An 18,732-nucleotide genomic window follows, 5' to 3' on the forward strand; every position below is an offset into this window, starting at 1 on the left:
GATGATCAGCATAACTAGAACCCATCCCTCACGAGCATGTAATGTAAACACGCTACATGTCTCATAAATCAGCACTCCAATTCACGGGCATGGAGAATTATTATAACACAGTGGAAGAAAACAAGACAATCCCTTTAGCCGGTGGGGCTAACGTCGATTCGCGTTGCTTCTTTCAGGGGGGGATTTATGGATGTGTGCTGTCTCTTCCTGGGGAGTTCCTGGTTCTCCCCCAGGGAGCATGGGAGTCTGTCTGGGAGAGAGAGGCGTGAAGAATGGGCTCCAGGCTGAGCAGGAGTGGGGCCCCAGTCTCCGCGTCCCTCCTTTTATTTATTAAAGGAGGAGAAAGTTGTTATAGGACTGTTTCTCTTGAATGCAACCCAAGCATATCGAGTTCCGCGGTCAGGGGAAGAAAATGTACTTCTCGCCGTCAGCTGCATGCTAACAGCTGACGACACTAAGCCCAACACTCAATCTCTCTCTCTCTCCTTCCCTCTCTTTCTCTCCTCTCCTCTCTCTCTCTCTCTCTCTCCCTGTTCTCTGTCTCTCACCATCGCTGGCTTTCATTCGCGGGAGTTTTTCGCTCTCTCTGTCTCCTTTCTTCCCCGAGAACAGTCTGTTCTGTTCAGTTATGTACAGTCAGCGTTCTTTATTGCCAAAGGTAGATATCCCCACCCACCCTCCCCCACCACCTCACCCTCTCCCATCTCCTCCTCATCTACCCGCACCTCCTGAAGGCTGGGCTGGGGGGGGCTGTTGGGGGGCGGTCGGGGGAGCATCTGGTGTACAGGAAGTTCTTCTCAGGCCCGTTGCAGCAGGGCTGATAAGATGAGCGGGTGACAGAGAGGGAGGTATGACATGGAGACAGGCAGGTACAATAGACAGGCATGGAGCCCAACAGACAGACGGGCATGGAGACAGACGGACAGGCAGACTAATAACTCAGGCAGGCAGACATAAAAGTATAAAAGGTGTGTTTCGAAGAGCAGAGCTGCAAACCCCTACTGGCAACATGCTGCACAGACTGTCCCTGCTGTTACTGCTGGCTGCACATGGTGAGTGGAGCTACTCACTCCTGGTTACACACCTGGTTACACACCTGGTTACACTTCTGGTTACACACCAGGTTACGCACCTGGTTACACACCTGGTTACACACCTGGAGAGACACCTGCTACACAAACCGGATGTATGTTTTTAGCATGTCTGTGAGACTTAGGTTTTGTTGTGTGTGCATGCCTGCGTTTTTTTGGGCATGTCCATGCCTGTTTTATTTGTGCGCGCATGCACTTGGCATGTTTTTAGCGTGTGCATCCGTGTGTGTGTTTTTAGCGTGTCCATGCGGTGTGTGTTCCAGCGCACGGATGTGGGAAGCCAGCCGTGGAACCGTCCACTAGCAGGGTGGTGAACGGAGTGGACGCCACGCCTCATAGCTGGCCCTGGCAGGTCAGCAAGCCTGCTCCCCCTCCACCCCCCTCCGTCTCCTTCCACCACCCTCCTTCATTCTCTTTAATTCAATATATTCTCCCATTGTTATACAGTTTCATCGTATATATAGTCATTGTTATAAAGTGTTTTCAATTTAGGTGACAGGTTGCATGTTGACATTACATTTGTAACCTGAATATTTCATCACGTTGTGTGAGCCCCTTTATTTCATAGCAGTTTCAATCCAAACACATATAGAATTGACACTGGCCACAGCCGTGCCCCGTTGTTTTGTGTGGTTGTGCCCTGGTGTTTTCCTGTGTCATTGTCTTCACCTGTCTTGTTGATTGCTGTGGGGTTCTGCTCTCGTTAGTGTTATCGTGTCCACCTGTGTCTTGTTAAGTTCTGTGAATTTCAGTTCCTGTTTTTGTGTCCGGTCTTTGCCTTGTCCTTGCTTGTGTTACTCTGAGTATCCTGCCTGTTTCCCTGTTCACAAATAAAACCCTTGTTTGGAACTCTGCCTGCCGGTCTCTCCCGCGTTTGGGTCCTACCCCAACAGTAACACTGGGCTTTAAAAAATCTGTAGTGCCTGTGTTTAGTTTTGGATCGACCTGAAGACATTTCGGTTGTTTCCCTGGTGTTTACTGAGGTGTGTGTGTTCAGATCTCCCTCCAGGTGAAGCATGGCAGCAGGTTCCACCACACCTGTGGAGGAACTCTGGTCGGCCCTCGCTGGGTCTTAACCGCTGGACACTGCATATGGTACGAGCCAGAACACACACAGAATGGTCCGACCTAGACAGAAATGGTACGACCCACAGTAGACAGACAGGAGTGGTGCGACCCAGAGGAGACAGACAGGATACTGTACGACTGAGATCTTAGGCTAAGAGTTCTCAGCCAACTCAAAAGTTCTCAGTGACTGTCGTCCCCCCCCCCCCCTTTCCTTGCCCCCCAGGCCTGGAGACATCTACCGTGTGGTGATGGGGGAGCATGACATGACCCTGCAGGAGGGCTCAGAGCAGACCAGGGAGTTGCTCCGCATTGTGGTCCATCCCAGCTGGAACATCGACTGCGTGGCCTGCGGGTGAGACCGCAGCACCCGCAGCTATCTCGCCGCTTTTGTTCCCCACCCCCCCTCCGACGTGAATGAAGCAGTGTGTTCGTTTGTTGTGCGGAATCCCAGGAACGACCTGGCCCTGCTCAAACTGGACAAGGCCCCTGTGATGACAGAGCAGGTGGGCGTGGCTTGTCTCCCGGAGGCGGGCGAGATCCCTGCCCACGCGGCGCCCTGCTTCATCACCGGCTGGGGAAACCTCTACAGTACGTCTCTGTCTCTCTCTCTCTCTCTCTCTCTCTCACATCCTTCTCTCTATCACGGCTTCATATCCTTTCCTCTATCACTCCATCATATCCACCTCTCTATTATTAGCTCATATCCTACTCTCTGCCATTGCTCTGGTGAACACATCCTCTCCTCCCTGAGCCAGGAGGGCCAGTCGGTAGAAGCTAGACCTTGCTGTAACTCGCATAGGCACACCGCACGGCTGTTATTTCAAAATACGAATGGGTTCATTAAGCTCGGTAGCGTTTTATTCAATGCCACTTACAAAGACAAGAGAATTCAAACCTGAGACCCGGGCAATCCAGTGAGCTATATCCAGTGATTGTCTAGGGTGGTCAGGCTGTGTGTGTGTGTGAACCGTGAGGTGTGTGTGCCCCCCCAGCCCACGGGCCCATGCCAGACCGTCTCCAGCAGGCTCTGCTCCCGGTGGTGGAACACAGTGTGTGCAGCCGCAGCGACTGGTGGGGCATCAACGTGAAGAACACCATGATCTGTGCTGGAGGAGACGAGATCTCTGGATGCAATGTGAGGACAACGCGTCTCTCTCTCTCTCCAGGCCAGCCCTGGCCTGGCCCAAAAGTGGGCAGTATGTGGCCCCTTAACGAAAATGAGTTTGACACCCCTATATACAGCTAGTAAATGACCCACACCTTGTACCTGTACCTAGTGTAGTACACACAACTAGCGTTGAAGGTGTAGCTAGTAGGTATGTGTAGTTAGTGTACTATGGGTAGCTACCAAGAGTTGTGAAAGTAGCTAATGTAGTATATCACTGTTCTTAGAACTAAATATGTACTGTAGCAAGTATGCCATCAGTGTCTCTCACTTCACACACTAGGAACAGTTATTAGCAGTTAGGAGCAGTATTAGCGTGTATGAGTGTGTGTGTGTGGGTGGGTGCTAAATACAGCTAGTGTAGTATTGTTAATATAGGATAGCTAGTGTTCAGTTATATTGTGTAGAAACAAAGTCCAGCTGAAGACCTTATCATGGCTATTCTGTCCTAGCAAAGGTCATCACTATCTCCTTTCTCTCTCTCTCTCTCTCTCTCTCTCTCTCTCTCTCTCTCTCTCTCTCTCTCTCTCCCCCCCCCCCCCCCGCCTCCTCCCCAGGGTGATTCCGGGGGCCCTCTGAACTGTAAGGGCTCGGATGGACTTTGGTATGTCCAGGGAGTCACCAGCTTTGTGTCGTCACGTACCTGCAACGAGGTGAAGAAGCCCACCGTCTTCACACGCACCTCCGCCTTCGCGGACTGGCTCAGCGACGTGAGTCACCCCGCACGGCCACCGTGAACTTTCACCTCACCTCATGACCCTTCCAACGGTCGCTAATAAGCTGATAAATACAAATGAGATTTCTTTCACCCTTCTCTCTCTCTCTCTCCCTCTTTCTTCCTCTCTTCCTCTCCTGTATCTTTCTCACCCTCTCTCTCTCGCTCTCTGTGCCCTTTCTCTCTCCCCTCTTTCTCTCTCTTTCCCTCTCTACCTCTCAATTTCTCTCAGTCCCCCCTATGATGTTTTTTTAGCGGTGTTACTTATGTTCCCGAGTTGTGATTCTTTATTACTCTGCAACTCTACTGAATGTGATCGTGAACAAACCTGTGCTTGTCTCTCCAGACCATGCTCCGCTACTGAACAGCAAGATGGATGCCGACAGTGGGAAGATGATATCCCATTGCGAACCGTTTTAAACAGGGCAATATTTCTCAATAAACATCTTCTCATATATGGTAACTATCTTGTCATTATTATAGTGCATTATATGATGTAACCGTTTACGAACTATGCCCTTATTGTTTATGATGTGATATGATTCACACAGTGAATCCTGGCCTAGTCCTGTCTGAATACGTGTTATGTGATTGAGAGTCGGTGATTTAAAATGTCCGGTCACACAGGTAAGCCCATAATTGCTCCTCCAAACGGTGAATATTACAGCAGACTGAAACTCTACCGTCAGCGTTCTTTCCAATCCACGTTCCTTCCCGTCTAGAGATAAGAAAATGGCCACAGCTCTGAGAGGTCACGGCTTCATTTCTCATCTTCCCTTCGGGAAATAAATAACTACCGGTCTATACGGAGCGCTTTGAAGGCAGCGTTACCGATCAATCACCGACGAGGCCGTTACCCGCGCGGTGTCAGCTTGTGCGACCCTGCAGTGGCCGTGCGCTGAGAAGCGAGTCGGCGAAAGGCGGGAGGAACTCGTTTGGAGCAGATAAATTGGTGTTGATGGCTAACCTTGACTTTAAAATTGCAACCATTCGCCGTTGAGTTGGATCAAACGGGGGCGATGTGAAAAGTAGTCCCCTCCCACGTTTTTAAAGCGATTCGTTTATTTAGGTTTCTCAGCCATTATATTGATTTCTAAAACGTTCTCCACAAGTCAGCGGTTTTCTGGCATATCCTATGATCACGACCTAAGCTTCTGTTTATGTCGCGTTTAACCTTGTCCCTTATAATTTGTCTTGGTGCTGAGACTGTCGACCAAGGGGCTACTGTAATTGCTCGTAATAAAGCTTTGGCTTGTCGGCATAAAGTTTTATCTGCATTAAAACCACAACATATAGATCTCTCATCCTACAACTGTAGTCACAGCAAAACTGAGACATTTTGGAAACCGTCATCACATTGCGGGATGTGATACAGATTGGAAGTGAAGGTCTTGGAAAATGGCAGACTTCTTAGACAGAAAGAGAATAGCTCTTTGTGTGTGTCTGTGTATGTATGATTGTGTAGAAGTGTAGAGTCTGCAAATGTGTGTGTGTGCATGTGTAAATGAGTAAAAGTGGTGTTTCTGCAAAAGGTTGTGTGGGTGTGATTGTGTGTAGTATATCAACATCCTTGTCTGTGCTCCATATCCTTACGAACTGCTCACATCTGGTATACTCGCTTGAATTCCAGTATATTGTGTGGTAGTTGGTGCCCTCTGCTGCTCAGTATAGCTCAGATGCTGGACACTCCCATAGGTGTGGCCAAGAAACTCCACCCCAGTAAATGCTGCGCCTGTCTCTGATGTCATTCATCTCTGATCAAGCCAGTATATTCATACCAATACGCATCCAATATAAACTAGCACTCTCAGAAACAACCTTCGGTCCAGATGTCTCTTTCTGGAGGAGAGCATTCCTCGCTGAATTGTTCCTCCGGAGGTTTCTCTAGCCTATATTTCTACTCTTGAGAGTTTGAGGAGTTTTTCCTCATCTTCTCTGAGGGCTTAGGCGAGTTAAAGATGCTGATCTGTGGGCGTCAGAGAAACATGCTGTGACACTGCTTGTAAATGTTATCTCTTTTGATATGAACAAACTGCCAAACTGGCAATTGAACTCGGACTTGCCGATGTGCTGTTTTCCAAAGTCGTCTTCCCCCGGGTGTGATAGTGACCTTGACACGACCTCACTCTCTGACACACAGAACTAGTTAAGACGAGTTCCCAGCAGCTGAGAGTTTCCAGTTCTGGGCCCAGCCCAGCTAGGGTCCTCCTCCTGAGAGACTACTGTCGAGCTGAACTCACTGACCCGGGAGATAAGCACCATGGACTGAAAGGCCCCGACGACAATCATTAACTCTAACTCTGCTGCCATAACCGACCCGTCAAGAATGTCGCTTCACGCCAGCGACTCTGAGATGGATGACGCAATACGGGTTCTTGGAGATTCTTGGGATACGGAGATGCTTATCTGCGTGGTTACTGACCTTGGCAAGACATACTTTGATCCAATGTCCACATTGTGTTGTTGAAAATCATCGATTGCTCCTATCTCCTTTTTTAATCCGTAGTGCGTGGGGGACATTCGCGGCAGATTCGAGGGTAAAGGTTGTGATCGGGTGAGGCACGGCGCAGTGAGATGCTCTCCTCGTGGACAACGAGGGGTGTAGTCGTGGTCAATGAGTAACCGTGAGCTGTGCGGTCCCATCACCGTGGAAACCATCTCTGGGTGGTAGATGTGACAGGTGTGAAGGACTCTTCAACAGCGTGTGTTTGTGTGTGTAGACGGGGCAAACATTCAAGGTCCCAGGCCACTTCTCCACTACCAAGATGGCCTCTGGGAATCGAATCTGCCGATGTCTCTGGGAACTATCACAAGGCATGAAGTGTTGATATCCTACAGACACCCAGCTGAATGTCCCCTGCAGTGGACAGGGTCAGTCACTTTGCAACTTTCTTTGGACCAGTTAAGAGGGAAACCTCGGCTGACTGATGAGGTCACGAAAGCGAATGACCTCAGAATTAGTTGTGTAATTCTAGTTAGTTACTTAAGTGGCATAACTTAATAATTGAACAACTAAGAAAATGTTGTTTTCTTGATATTTATGTAATAATAATAAAAAAAAATATTTACAATGCACTTAATATTTAGACAATCTCTGAGTGCTACAAAGCATATAGTAATACAAATAAAATAAAAAAAGAATTAAAGGTTATTAATTAACATTTATGAAAAGATCTAAGTCAATAAATAAATAAAAGCAAAACCTGTTCCTGTTCCTTCAAATATGTCTATATGTCAATTAACCCAACCCAAACACATGAGTTATGCAAAATATTAACATTTAAACGTTTTTTGTTTTGTTGCTGGATCACATACTGTATAAATACTGGTTCTTTATGCTTTTAGTGAAAAGCCCCTTGTGACGTGTCATAGATGTACTGGGAAGGTGTGACTGGTTCTGTTCTGGTTTCATCTACATCCTGACCACAAGGACGCGGCGAAGGAGGGAGGAGTGGCATTCCTGCTTGAGCATAGAAGTCAAAGGTCAAGCGCATAAAATTCCATCTGACCCAGCACCAGTCACTTTGCTGTGCTCTACCTGCATTTAGTTGCTATTCTTAGTTTAGGTTATTCTCGGCTGATAGGCGAATGATGCAATGTTATTAATGTATAACTTTTTAACTCACTTCACATTTAGCATTCATGAGAAAATGGGCAGGGTGGGGGTGTGGTGGGGGGAGGAGTGGGGTACAGTGAGAGGGGAAGAGAGGAGGTGGGTATGGGGGGTGAGAGGGGAGGGCAGAGTTATATTGGGGAGGAGGAGGAGGAGGAGGAATGGGTCTTCCAAACCCAATGAAAGGCCTGCAGATGTTTTTCCTGCCCAGGTTTCAAAGGGTGAGTGAGAAAGCCTTGTCGCACAACATTCCGACCCCGAGGTCCAGATACCTGCATCAGTAAACGTGATCACCACATATCTACACAGAAGCATAAAGTTTTGTTGCTTTATCTACAAGGCGTTAACAACCATTTCAGATAAGCAGGACTAATAATTAAGTATGGTTTTGTAACTTAATAGTTAATAACTCAGCATCTTTGAGGCTCTTTGGGAGGGCTTGCATTTTATCAACGGCTAATTAATTAGCTTATTTCATTCTTGATTTATTCCAAAATGATTTCTGATTCATAAATGTATCTGCCTTCCCTCGAGGACCTGCACACCTCGAGGCCCTTGAGGCCGACTCTGAAGAAGATTGTGGCCGACCCCTCCCACCCTGGCCACTCCCTGTTCCAGCTACTCCCCTCCAACAGAAGGCTGCAGTCCATCAGGACCAAAACCTCACACCACAAGAACAGTTTCTTTCATTCCGCAACTAGCCTTATTAACAAGGCCCCGAACTGACACTGACACTTTACCTCATATACCCTGTCACTTTACCACATTCAGTATTACGTTTTATTTGATTTTTTATATGATTTTATTCTAGATTATTTTATTTTATCGTATTTTATACTATATTTTATAGCTCTGCCAGTCTTTTGATGTATATTGCACATGCACCTGCCCACCAAAGTAATTTCCTTATTTGTGACCATTTACTTGGCGATTAAACACTATATCTGATTCTGAAACCATTTATTTAACCAGTGAGGTGGACTGAATGTCTGGTATGGTCTGTTTTGTGGGCTGTAGAGCAATCTGTTTTGCATGTGTTCATGTATAGGATCGAAAAGCGAAGGAAGGCCATGAGAACATGGGGAGATCATACACACTCCACACAGAAAGGCCCATGTGATACCTCAACTGAGCACTGACAGGGTTGGAATCGTGCATCTATGTGTTCAGTATGACATGCCAATATCAGCACCTGTACATGTACTGACACAGGACCAAGTGTGTACTCTTGGACAACTAGTGTAGCATTAACCTGTATGGTACTGTATTGGTTGGATTCTGTTTATTCAGCGTTCATCCATATCTTCGTGAATCACAGCATCCATTGTAACTGTTTTTCTTAAGCTAAGTTTGTCATAAACACAGTGAACCCATTAACACAACATTGTAATTGCTTTACTGTGGCCAAATGCGGAATTGTTTACTCAGTCAAAAAGTGAATATCCTTATCTTTTTCCATGAAGCTATATTGATAAGAGTATATGGTGTATATGTGTATTTGGTTGCGTGTGTCTGTGTTGGAGTCAGCTTAACTTTGTGTGTTTGTATGCATGCCTTTGTGCAGGGCTGGACTGGGACCCAAAAAAATGGTCTTGGCATTTTTGCTCAGACCGGCCCACCACAATTGGTCGGACTCTGAGCCACTGCATCGACACAAGAAACACAGGGGGAGGGGTAAAGAATGTTAAGAGATGTGATTGGGCTAGCCCAGTGTCAGTGTGGAAAATGAACCAATGGGCCGCTGTCCCTGCTTTATGGACTAGTCGTTTTTTTAAGATTACTTAAAAAAACAGGGAACGAGGATCTCTTATCACAAAATACGTGTGAACCGTATTGAACGCTGAAATGCATGACGCTCCACATGCAACCACAAGAGGGCACCAATGATCATAAACTTGTAGTAGTTACTAGCTTCTGCAAGTCTGTTTCCAACCAATACACTGAAGGCTTGAATGGTGAATAAGGAATGAAAGTGATGGAAAACTGAGGATTATTCACCGATACAGTGAAAATGTATAGACAAAACATTTTTTAAAGCATAAGGACATCATATACATATTTCTTGATAACTTATCAATTCATGATTTTTATGTTGGTTTGTGAAAAACCAAATTATTCCTAACTATTTGGGGGGGTTGACGACGTACCTCTGAAAACCAATGACCTTCGAAAATCTCGAAATTCAAAATAGTCCAAAACGTTTCTAAATTGACGTGGAATCTTGAGTGCACATCATTATAGATTCAAGGTGTTATACTTTTTTTGTTGAGGCTCCTGGTCGAATGATGCCTGTTCCTGTACGAACTTTGAACAGGGACGATCGGATTTTACCGGCACAGAGCTATATAAACTGCAACTAGACTTCATGCAGGTAGCACAGGTGAACTACCCTCCTCCCAGTTAAGGAATTCTGCATCGACTGACAGACACAACACTGCAGGTGCGTAAACTGTCAACTTTATCCTTGAAACTACACTATGATATCGCTACAGAACAGGTAAGAGTTAATGCCTGACCAAAACATTATGTTACCCTTTTTCCCCTTCAAAATATTAAAACACTATTTTAACTAACTATCTTAACTGACTCGGTGCTAATGATCATTGAAGTGCGTAAAAGTGTAACCTAATCAGTGGTCCAATTGTTGTTTTGATTTGTTTGGGGGATGCTGCAGGCTGTGGCGTAGACATTTGTTGATAATGTACCCATATCTATTTAGGTAAATCATGGAGGTTTTGCCAGTTTTTACTAATAGGTTTTTCTTAAAAAGTCATGATGACAAGTACGATAGTGCAAACGGGAACTGCGAAACGGTCTGACTGCATGGTCTTAGGAGAAGTTTGCGTTGGAGGATGTCCAAATAACTTGAGAAGCATTCACATAAAGAGGAGCTGTGGAGTCTGTCAGTCAATATTTCCTGCTTATCTCCTTCTCGTGAACAGGTCATGGCACCGCGCCCGGAAGTTGGGGAGGACTCCTCTCATACACTTGGTACGTGAATGGCATTTATTATTATAATTTAGGGACATTTACGTTTACAAAACAAAGAAGTGAGGAGGATTCAAACCTCTCGACTATCCCCTATCTACTATCCTTGATTTCACCTCTCAAACCAAGGACCAGATTTCTGTTGTTTTAGTAGCATGCACGTCTGATCCTTAATTCTCTGCTATACTGAAAATACTATTCTAATTTGTAATTACTTGTAGTAAATTGTCAGAAGTGCATAGTTCTAACAAATAGTGCAAATACAGGCAAACCACACCCCTTAAAAGTGTCCACTCGCATCCCTCAACCCCTCAGAGGATGACAGTGCTACAGCAATGCAGTTGGCGGTTCTTCCGGCGTATTCCACGGTGGATCTGGTGTCGAAGGAGACGGAAGGAGCAGAGGATCCCTGGGACCTTCCAGAGCTGAAAGACACGGGGGTGAAGTGGTCAGGTGAGCAGACCATCCACCTGTCTGGCCCCGCCCGCACAGCGTGTCAGCCTTGGACCAACGCCTCAAATAAACACACAAAAGAAAACGGCATTCAAAACGTATAACCAACGTATTTGTTTATACCTAAAATTGTAGTCAGATGGCTGAGCGGTTAGGGAGTCGGGCTATTGATCAGAAGGTTGTTGGTTCGATTCCTGGCTGTGCCAAATGACGTTGTGTCCTTAGGCAAGGCACTTCACCCTTCTTGCCTCGGGGAGAATGTCCCTGTACTTACTGTCAGTCGCTCTGGATAAAAGCGTATGCTAAATGACTAAATGTAGAAACGTTTAGCAGATGATTTGTATTCAAAGATGCATAGGCTGGGATAGAGGGGGGATTTGAACCTGGGACCTCTTGATCTGCAGTCAAATAACCTCTCTCTGTCTCTCTCTCCGTCCCCGGAGCAGAGTTGGACACGAAGGGCAAGGTGTTGCGGGTGCTCACGGCCGTGGTGAAGCTGGTGTTGCTGGTGGGATTCCTCTACATGTTCGTCTGCTCTCTGGACGTGCTCAGCTCTGCCTTCCAGCTGGTTGGAGGTGAGGCCAATCAATCAAGCAATCAACTAACCAATCAATGAATCATCCATCCTCTGAATCCAACATCTCCGTTTGCACAGCACATTCAAGACAAGACAATGGCATTCTGTCTGATAGACAATCAAGCGATGCAGTCTATTATTAAAAAAGCACATGAGTAAAGCGATAGGAAAAGGCCAGGGTGGGGTTTCAACCAACATCTGAGACATACCCACAGAATGTCTCAACGACAGTAACACTGTTCCATGTCACATGCTGTGCTGTGTGTTTTGATCACTCGTGACACATCTTCTTAAAATAACCTGTATGAGTTATATGAGCTTATACTGATATGAACGACTCATATACACTCCCTGGATGACTCATTAGAATCATACTCATCTTCCTGAGACAGATTTGCTCAAACATCTTGGGTGTCCCAAAGGAAAAAAGATGATACTTAAAGTAGACTTAAGTACGACTTACTTACATATATTAAAGTTAGCAGTCCATAAATGTACAAAATCGGTACATTTTACTTCCAATTTACGTGTGGAAAAAGAGAAATGTCAGTCAAATGTTCAAACCTCTCATGTAATAGTGTAGATTCAATCTTGGTACGGTCTCTTTCCCCTGGGGTGTGTGTCCACAGGGAAGGTGGCTGGGGATATCTTCCAAGACAACGCGGTGCTGTCTAACCCCGTGGCAGGCCTTGTCATCGGGGTGCTGGTCACCGTGCTGGTCCAGAGCTCTTCCACCTCCTCCTCCATCGTGGTCAGCATGGTGTCCTCAGGATGTGAGTCCGGCCTGGAGTACACACACTACACACACACACACACTCAGGCTCTACACACACACGCACGCACACACGCATATGAAGTTCCTGTGTTGTATTCCAGTGCTGGAGGTGCAGTCTGCCGTCCCCGTCATCATGGGAGCGAACATCGGCACGTCTGTCACCAACACCATCGTGGCTGTGATGCAGGCGGGAGACAGGAATGAGTTCCGCAGGTACTCGCATCCTCTGCCACGCAGTTACACACGCCACGCAGTCTCCCAAACCCAACACATCCTCTATCACGCAGTTACACCAGTCTCCCAAACCCAACACATCCTCTATCACCCTGTCTTACGAATCCGACACATCCTCAATCTTGTCCTCGCACGACCTCTATAAACCCTGCTCCTGATCCGAGTCCACAAACAGTCATATTGACGAGTATCGTCCCCTTTCCTAATCCCCTTTCCCCGGGTGGGCTCCAGGGCGTTTGGCGGCGCCACGGTCCATGACTTCTTCAACTGGCTGTCCGTGCTGGTGCTGCTGCCCCTGGAGGTGGCGTCGGGGATGCTGTACAAGCTCACCAAGCTCATGATTGACTCCTTCAACATCCAGGGCGGAGAGGACGCCCCCGACCTGCTCAAAGTCATCACGGAGCCCCTCACCAGCTCCATCATACAGGTGGACGCTCTCACACGCACCTCCCCCGGAGACCCGCGCTCTGTAGGAGTGGCGCTGAGATGTTATCGTTGATTGAGATTTGTTATTGTTGCGCCGCGTCTGGTAGCTGAGAGGTTGTTCCTTTGGACTGTGTCTTCGTATCTCAGTTGATGCGTAATCTAGATCATAGAGTTAATAGGGAAAGGAAAAAAGGAAAGCGCTAGTTAAATATTTACATTATAATCCAAAAAGAAATGTACTCATCTATCGTTTTATTTCAAATGTAGTGGGGGGGAGTTGTGAAAGATTGTCTGTCTGAAACGTCCCTCTCTTGTTCCCTCCCAGCTCGACAAATCGGTGATCAGCGACATCGCCACCGGAGACCCCTTGGCTAGAAACAAGAGTCTGATTAAGATCTGGTGCAAAACTCAGATAAACACGGTGAGCAGAGATCCCAGGTGGCCTGCGGCCTGAACACACGCACGCACACCCACACATGCACATCCACACAAACACACACACATCCACACACACACACACACACTCACACGGATGGTCCCCTGTCTGTCTCTAAACAAATGAATCTCCGTGCTGATTTATGAGCTCTCACGGCAGGAGAACTGATATAATAACCAGCGTGGTTATCTGTCACTGCTGTCCCCCAGTTAATGTTTCATCTCTCCTGTGTCCGGGCCAAAAGATAGTCTAAATCAGGGGCGTAGCCACGGGTAGGCCTGGGTAGGCACAGGCCTACCCAATTTGTTCTGAGGCCTACCCAAAAACTAAAATTATGCACCGGGTGCACATCGCAAAGTAAATAAATAAATAAACAACTGAAAAGATGCCTATCCGTATTTTTCTAGGCCTACCCCCCCCAAAAAAAATTCTGGCTACGCCCCTGGTCTAAATTGAGGGATTTATTGTCTCTCGGATGTTTCATTGCTTGTGAGATTTAGTTAATTTATTACTGGTCTGTTTAAATGACCATATTGTTTGAGTCCCCTCCCCCAGAGTTGTGGCAGACTGCTTTCACTTCCAGCTTCGGTCTAGTTCTTCTTCTGTGTCATGGCAGACTAATTTATCTTCCTGAATCTGTGGCAGACTCTGATGAACGTGACTGTCCCGGGCCTGGCTAACTGCACTGCTGGCGCCCCCTGCTGGGTGGAGGGCAACCTGACCTGGACCCAGAAGAACAACTCTGACATCATCAACCTGGAGAGATGTGAGTACAGCACGCCACGATGGCCGAGCAGGCTGACCACGCAGACAGTGGGTCCTCTAGAAACACACAGGATCACACAAGCTGAGGGAGTCAGATGGCTGAGCGGTGAGGGAGTCGGGAGAGTAACTAACCCTACTTGCCTCGGGGGGAATGTCCCTGTACTTACTGTAAGTCGCTCTGGATAAGAGCGTCTGCTAAATGACTAAATGTAAATGTAAACTTCGAGAAACACACAGCACTACAAACGACAATCTGGAACTGTCCTCCAAACTGGACGACCCCTCATCCACGAAACTTCGGAGTAACCTGAGAGGACGCTTCAGTCTCCCTCCTCTTCCCCCACCCCTCCCCCCCACCCACTCCCAGACCAGCTTCCTGGAACCAGAAGAATGACTTCCATTCAGAACCCATGTCCTTGTTTAGCCTTCCCTCTACCTTTCCCTCCCCTCTACCTTTCCCTCTCCTCTACCTCTCCTCTACCTCTCTACATCCACCTCTACTCCCCTCCACCTCTTCTCCATCTCTCCTCTACTCCCCCTGTCTTCTACTTCTCCTCTCACCTCCACCTGTTCAAAAGCTCCATTCATACCACTCAGCCCAAGCACCTCCTCCCACACCGCCCCCCACACCGCCCCTGAGCCAATCAAATCCGGTATCGCCACACCTTGGGTCTGGATCCAGCCAACCCAAACCTAAGCTGACAGGTCGTCTCCGTGGCAATGACCCGGACGGGCTCCAGTCAGCTGCTGTGGGTCACCAGCTGTGTCATCAGCGTCCAGAACAGAGACACTGTAGAGCCTGTCGTGCTGCTAGCATTCCTCGTGCTCACCTTCCATCCTGGAGGGTTGCGGGGGGGGGGGGGGGGGTTGAATACGTTTGAGACTTGAATGTTAGTGAGCCTGTGCTCGGTCTGTTTCAGTCACGAGCAGGTGTTTGTTCAGGCTTGTTGTTCAGGGAGCCCGCAAGCCTGGCCCGCGTAACCATGGACACTACGAACCTGGGACCCGGCAAGCCGTCTTACCTTACCGCTCTTTGCCGAATACCCCTAACCCCGTAACCACAGATACGCCCCCCCCCCCCCCCCCCCAAAACCCCCCAAGGAGTGTAGTCCCCATAACCGTGGATACCAACTCTCCGGGTGTCGTCCCCGTAACCCACGGATACCAACCTAAACTGGCGTGTGGTTTGTGGTTTGTGGGCTGCAGGCCGGCACGTGTTCGCCAGCGGCAGCTTGCCGGACCTGGTGGTGGGGCTGATCCTGCTGGGCCTGTCCCTGCTGGCGCTCTGCTCCTGCCTCATACTCATCGTCAAGCTGCTCAACTCCATGCTGAAGGGTCAGGTGGCCCTGGTCATCAAGAAGGTGCTCAACACAGGTCAGCTGGTCTCCCCGCTACCTCTCTCTCTCCCGCTCTCTCTCTCGCTCTCGCTCTCCCTCTCGGTCGCTTAGTCTCTCGCTCTCCCTCTCTATCTCTCTCTCTCTCTCCCTCTGTGGATCAGGTGTCTTGGTTGATAGTCAGCACAGCTGAACAAGTCCTGCTGTCTGATGAGCTACACAGCTACAGCAACCCCGACCTTTAACCCTACCCCAGGTGTTCTATCCTGTGGGGGGGGAGGGACACACACACGCATACACACATACACACACATACACACACATACACCCTCCTGATCATGAGACACGATGGAGCGGTGCGCAGGGCTTCTACGTGGTCATAGTTTCCCTCCAGGCGTTGGGTCCCATCGTTGTGTTGCTATGCTGCTCGACCCGTGCTGACAGTGGCCCGTTGTCATGGTTCCTGTGTGTCAGACTTCCCGTTTCCATTCGGCTGGGTGACGGGCTACATCGCCATCATGGTGGGCGCCGGGATGACCTTCATCGTCCAGAGCAGCTCCGTCTTCACCTCGGCCATCACGCCCCTCGTGGGTGGGTACCTCTGTCGTCCTCGCTTACCTGCCGGCAACACACGCTCGCATCCACCCCTGTCCCATGACAAATGTGCTCCCTTTGTCTTCCCTCCATCCATCCATCCATTCTCCCCCCGTCTGTCAATCCCTCTATCCGTCCCCTCCATCTTCCCTTCTTCTATCCACACCAACCCATCCCTCCCTCCCACCCTCCGCCCTCCTCCAGGCATTGGTGTGATCAGCATAGAGAGAGCCTACCCCCTGACCCTGGGCTCCAACATCGGCACCACCACCACAGCCATCCTGGCTGCCATGGCCAGCCCTGGAGAGACGCTCGCCAACTCCCTGCAGGTCAGCCCTCCCCTGGCGCTAGCCAGCGCAGCGTATCCCTGCGTGTGTGAGAGCGCGGGTTTGAGTGTGTGCATGTGTGTGTGTATGTGTCTGTGTGCGTGTCCCCCGCGTGTGTGGGTACACATCCAGTAGCTGCTATCTGATCCGCCCGTTGTCCCTGCCCTCCTCCAGATTGCCCTGTGCCACTTCTTCTTTAACATCGCCGGCATCCTGCTGTGGTACCCCATCCCCATCACGCGCCTGCCCATCCGCATGGCCAAGGCGCTGGGCAACCTGACGGCCCAGTACCGCTGGTTCGCCGCCCTCTACCTCTTCCTCTGCTTCCTCGTCATGCCCCTGACGGTGTTCGGCCTGTCGCTGGCCGGCTGGCAGGTCCTGGTGGGCGTGGGCGCGCCCTTCGTCCTCTTCGTCCTCGTCGTCGTCCTCGTCAACGTGGCGCAGTCGCGCTGGCCGCGCTACCTGCCCGCCGCGCTGCGCTCCTGGGACTTCCTGCCCCTCCCGCTGCACTCCATGGAGCCGTGGGACCGCGTGGTCACTTCCTGCGTGGCGTTCTGCGGCGCGCGCTGCTGCTGCTGCTGCCGCCGCGGCGCCGAGGACGAGGAGGGAGGGAAGGGCGGGAGTATGAAGAGTTTGGAGGCGTACGATAACCCCACCCTGAGCGGGGAAGGGGAGACAGAGGAGGTTGCCAGGCAAACGCAACTGTGAGAGAAGAAAAAGGGGTTTGAAATGTAAAGCTCGAAATGTAAGATAGATGTAAGTAGCTAGATGTTTATATGGCATGTTGTCAGTGGTAATTGTTTGAGGTTTTCTCAGGCCTTATTGATGCTACTACGGACCTACTAACAACAGGAAGTGTTTGGTGTATTCCAGGAAGTATTGCATATGACAACAAAAAGTGTTGCATAGAACACCATGAAGTGTTGAATGTACAGTCATTCTGTATGGGACTGGTACTATAATCTGTATGAGTGGGGGAAAAATCGATTCACATTTGATTTGCGATTCAGTCTTCTAGCGATTCAGATCCATTTACAAATTAAACGTGCTTTTAAAAATGATTGTAAGTTTAATCACAGTCAAATAGAAACAAGTAACACTAAGCAGTAAAATGGAATCACATGTAAGCATATATTGAATCGAAATATTTTTGGGGAGGTTAAATCGAATTGTGACCCCAGGAATCGAATCGTGAGGTACCAAAAGATTCCCACCCCTAATAATCTGCTACGTGGAGATACTATAGAGCATATTTTGTATTCCTCCTATAAATGTACTGTCTCCTATAAATGTATATATTGTTAAGTGTTGTAAAAAAAACTGTTTTAAGCATATCCTATAGGAACAAGAAAAGATGCATCGATGAACGTCTGTTTAACTTGATGTAGCATCCTTAATATACTGTGCTGGTTTTATGGTATTGGAATGTAAATTAAAAAACATATTTATAGTTCTGGTCTCTCTTCTTGGGTGGTGTGTGAGTAAACCGGTCTTGGACCGCGGTTCAGATTAGGACCATAATTAGCCTTTGACCTCAGCCCTGTTTGAGGACAAATTGACTTGAGGATCATTGAGAAACCTTGGCAGGTTGACAGGTTGACAGCGATGCTATAAATAGAAGAGAGAGACCTGGAGTCTTCTTTGTAGAGGACACATGCTTTGCTCTGGGAGGCCCCCATCTTCCCCCTAGTGACAGGACCTGGGCATGTGTGAGTGTGTGTGAGTGAGTGAGTGAGTGAGTGAGTGAGTGAGTGAGTGAGTGAGTGAGTGAGTGAGTGTAAGAATGTGTGTGTGTGGTAGTGTGAGTGAGTGAGTGAGTGAGTGTCTGTCGGGGGACCACATTCACATGCTGATACTAGCAAGCTGCTGGGTTGAAAACCCAGGACTTTGGCGTACCTACAAATACATTGTGACAAATATATTTCTGGCAGGAATGCAAACTGAGATCGAAGTGCTACTGAGAAATAGCCCACATACAGAGACCCTATTGTTACGTAGCACAACATAGGATGGGCATGTACTGCAAGAACCGTTCATCTTACTGAGTGTGATTTTTCGATTTTTACATCTATTTGGACTTGCCAGTCTGCCTGCCTGCCTGTTATCTGGCAGAGTGTGGATTGAAATGTTAATTGATAATTGATCATAGGTCAAGTGCTGGTGGTAATCTCA

The 18,732-nt window shown here is 48.4% G+C and overlaps 2 protein-coding genes across 2 annotated transcripts; both read left to right on the top strand.

Annotated features, from left to right (window-relative positions):
- The first annotated feature begins 1,006 nt into the window (after positions 1-1,006).
- LOC146254642 (proproteinase E-like) lies at positions 1,007-4,502 on the top strand. Its single transcript, XM_084675760.1, has 8 exons — positions 1,007-1,052; positions 1,355-1,443; positions 2,089-2,186; positions 2,383-2,511; positions 2,611-2,747; positions 3,152-3,294; positions 3,882-4,034; positions 4,386-4,502. Exons 1-8 carry the CDS (start codon positions 1,010-1,012, stop codon positions 4,401-4,403), a joined length of 810 nt encoding a protein of 269 aa, XP_084531886.1. The 5' UTR covers positions 1,007-1,009; the 3' UTR covers positions 4,404-4,502.
- Positions 4,503-10,597: 6,095 nt separating this feature from the next.
- LOC146254643 (sodium-dependent phosphate transport protein 2B-like) lies at positions 10,598-17,268 on the top strand. The gene is made up of 12 exons (XM_084675739.1): positions 10,598-10,643; positions 10,956-11,093; positions 11,540-11,668; positions 12,300-12,443; positions 12,547-12,658; positions 12,911-13,106; positions 13,431-13,526; positions 14,187-14,307; positions 15,513-15,680; positions 16,115-16,231; positions 16,439-16,563; positions 16,735-17,268. Exons 1-12 carry the CDS (start codon positions 10,598-10,600, stop codon positions 17,266-17,268), a joined length of 1,926 nt encoding a protein of 641 aa, XP_084531865.1.
- Positions 17,269-18,732: the final 1,464 nt, after the last annotated feature.

Source organism: Hypomesus nipponensis, chromosome 16 (genome assembly GCF_054491055.1).
Source record: "Hypomesus nipponensis isolate SF chromosome 16, ASM5449105v1, whole genome shotgun sequence".
In the NCBI taxonomy this organism is placed as follows: Eukaryota; Metazoa; Chordata; class Actinopteri; order Osmeriformes; family Osmeridae; genus Hypomesus; species Hypomesus nipponensis.

Excerpts from the sequence above, each read along its gene's own strand:
- LOC146254642 (XM_084675760.1), top strand. The coding sequence starts at position 1,010 with ATGCTGCACAGACTGTCCCTGCTGTTACTGCTGGCTGCACATG. Across the intron at positions 1,053-1,354 it reads GTTACTGCTGGCTGCACATG|CGCACGGATGTGGGAAGCCA; the intron begins GTGAGTGGAGCT and ends TGTGTGTTCCAG. Across the intron at positions 2,748-3,151 it reads CGGCTGGGGAAACCTCTACA|CCCACGGGCCCATGCCAGAC; the intron begins GTACGTCTCTGT and ends GTGCCCCCCCAG.
- LOC146254643 (XM_084675739.1), top strand. The coding sequence starts at position 10,598 with ATGGCACCGCGCCCGGAAGTTGGGGAGGACTCCTCTCATACACTTG. Across the intron at positions 10,644-10,955 it reads GGACTCCTCTCATACACTTG|AGGATGACAGTGCTACAGCA; the intron begins GTACGTGAATGG and ends TCAACCCCTCAG. Across the intron at positions 12,444-12,546 it reads CAGCATGGTGTCCTCAGGAT|TGCTGGAGGTGCAGTCTGCC; the intron begins GTGAGTCCGGCC and ends GTTGTATTCCAG.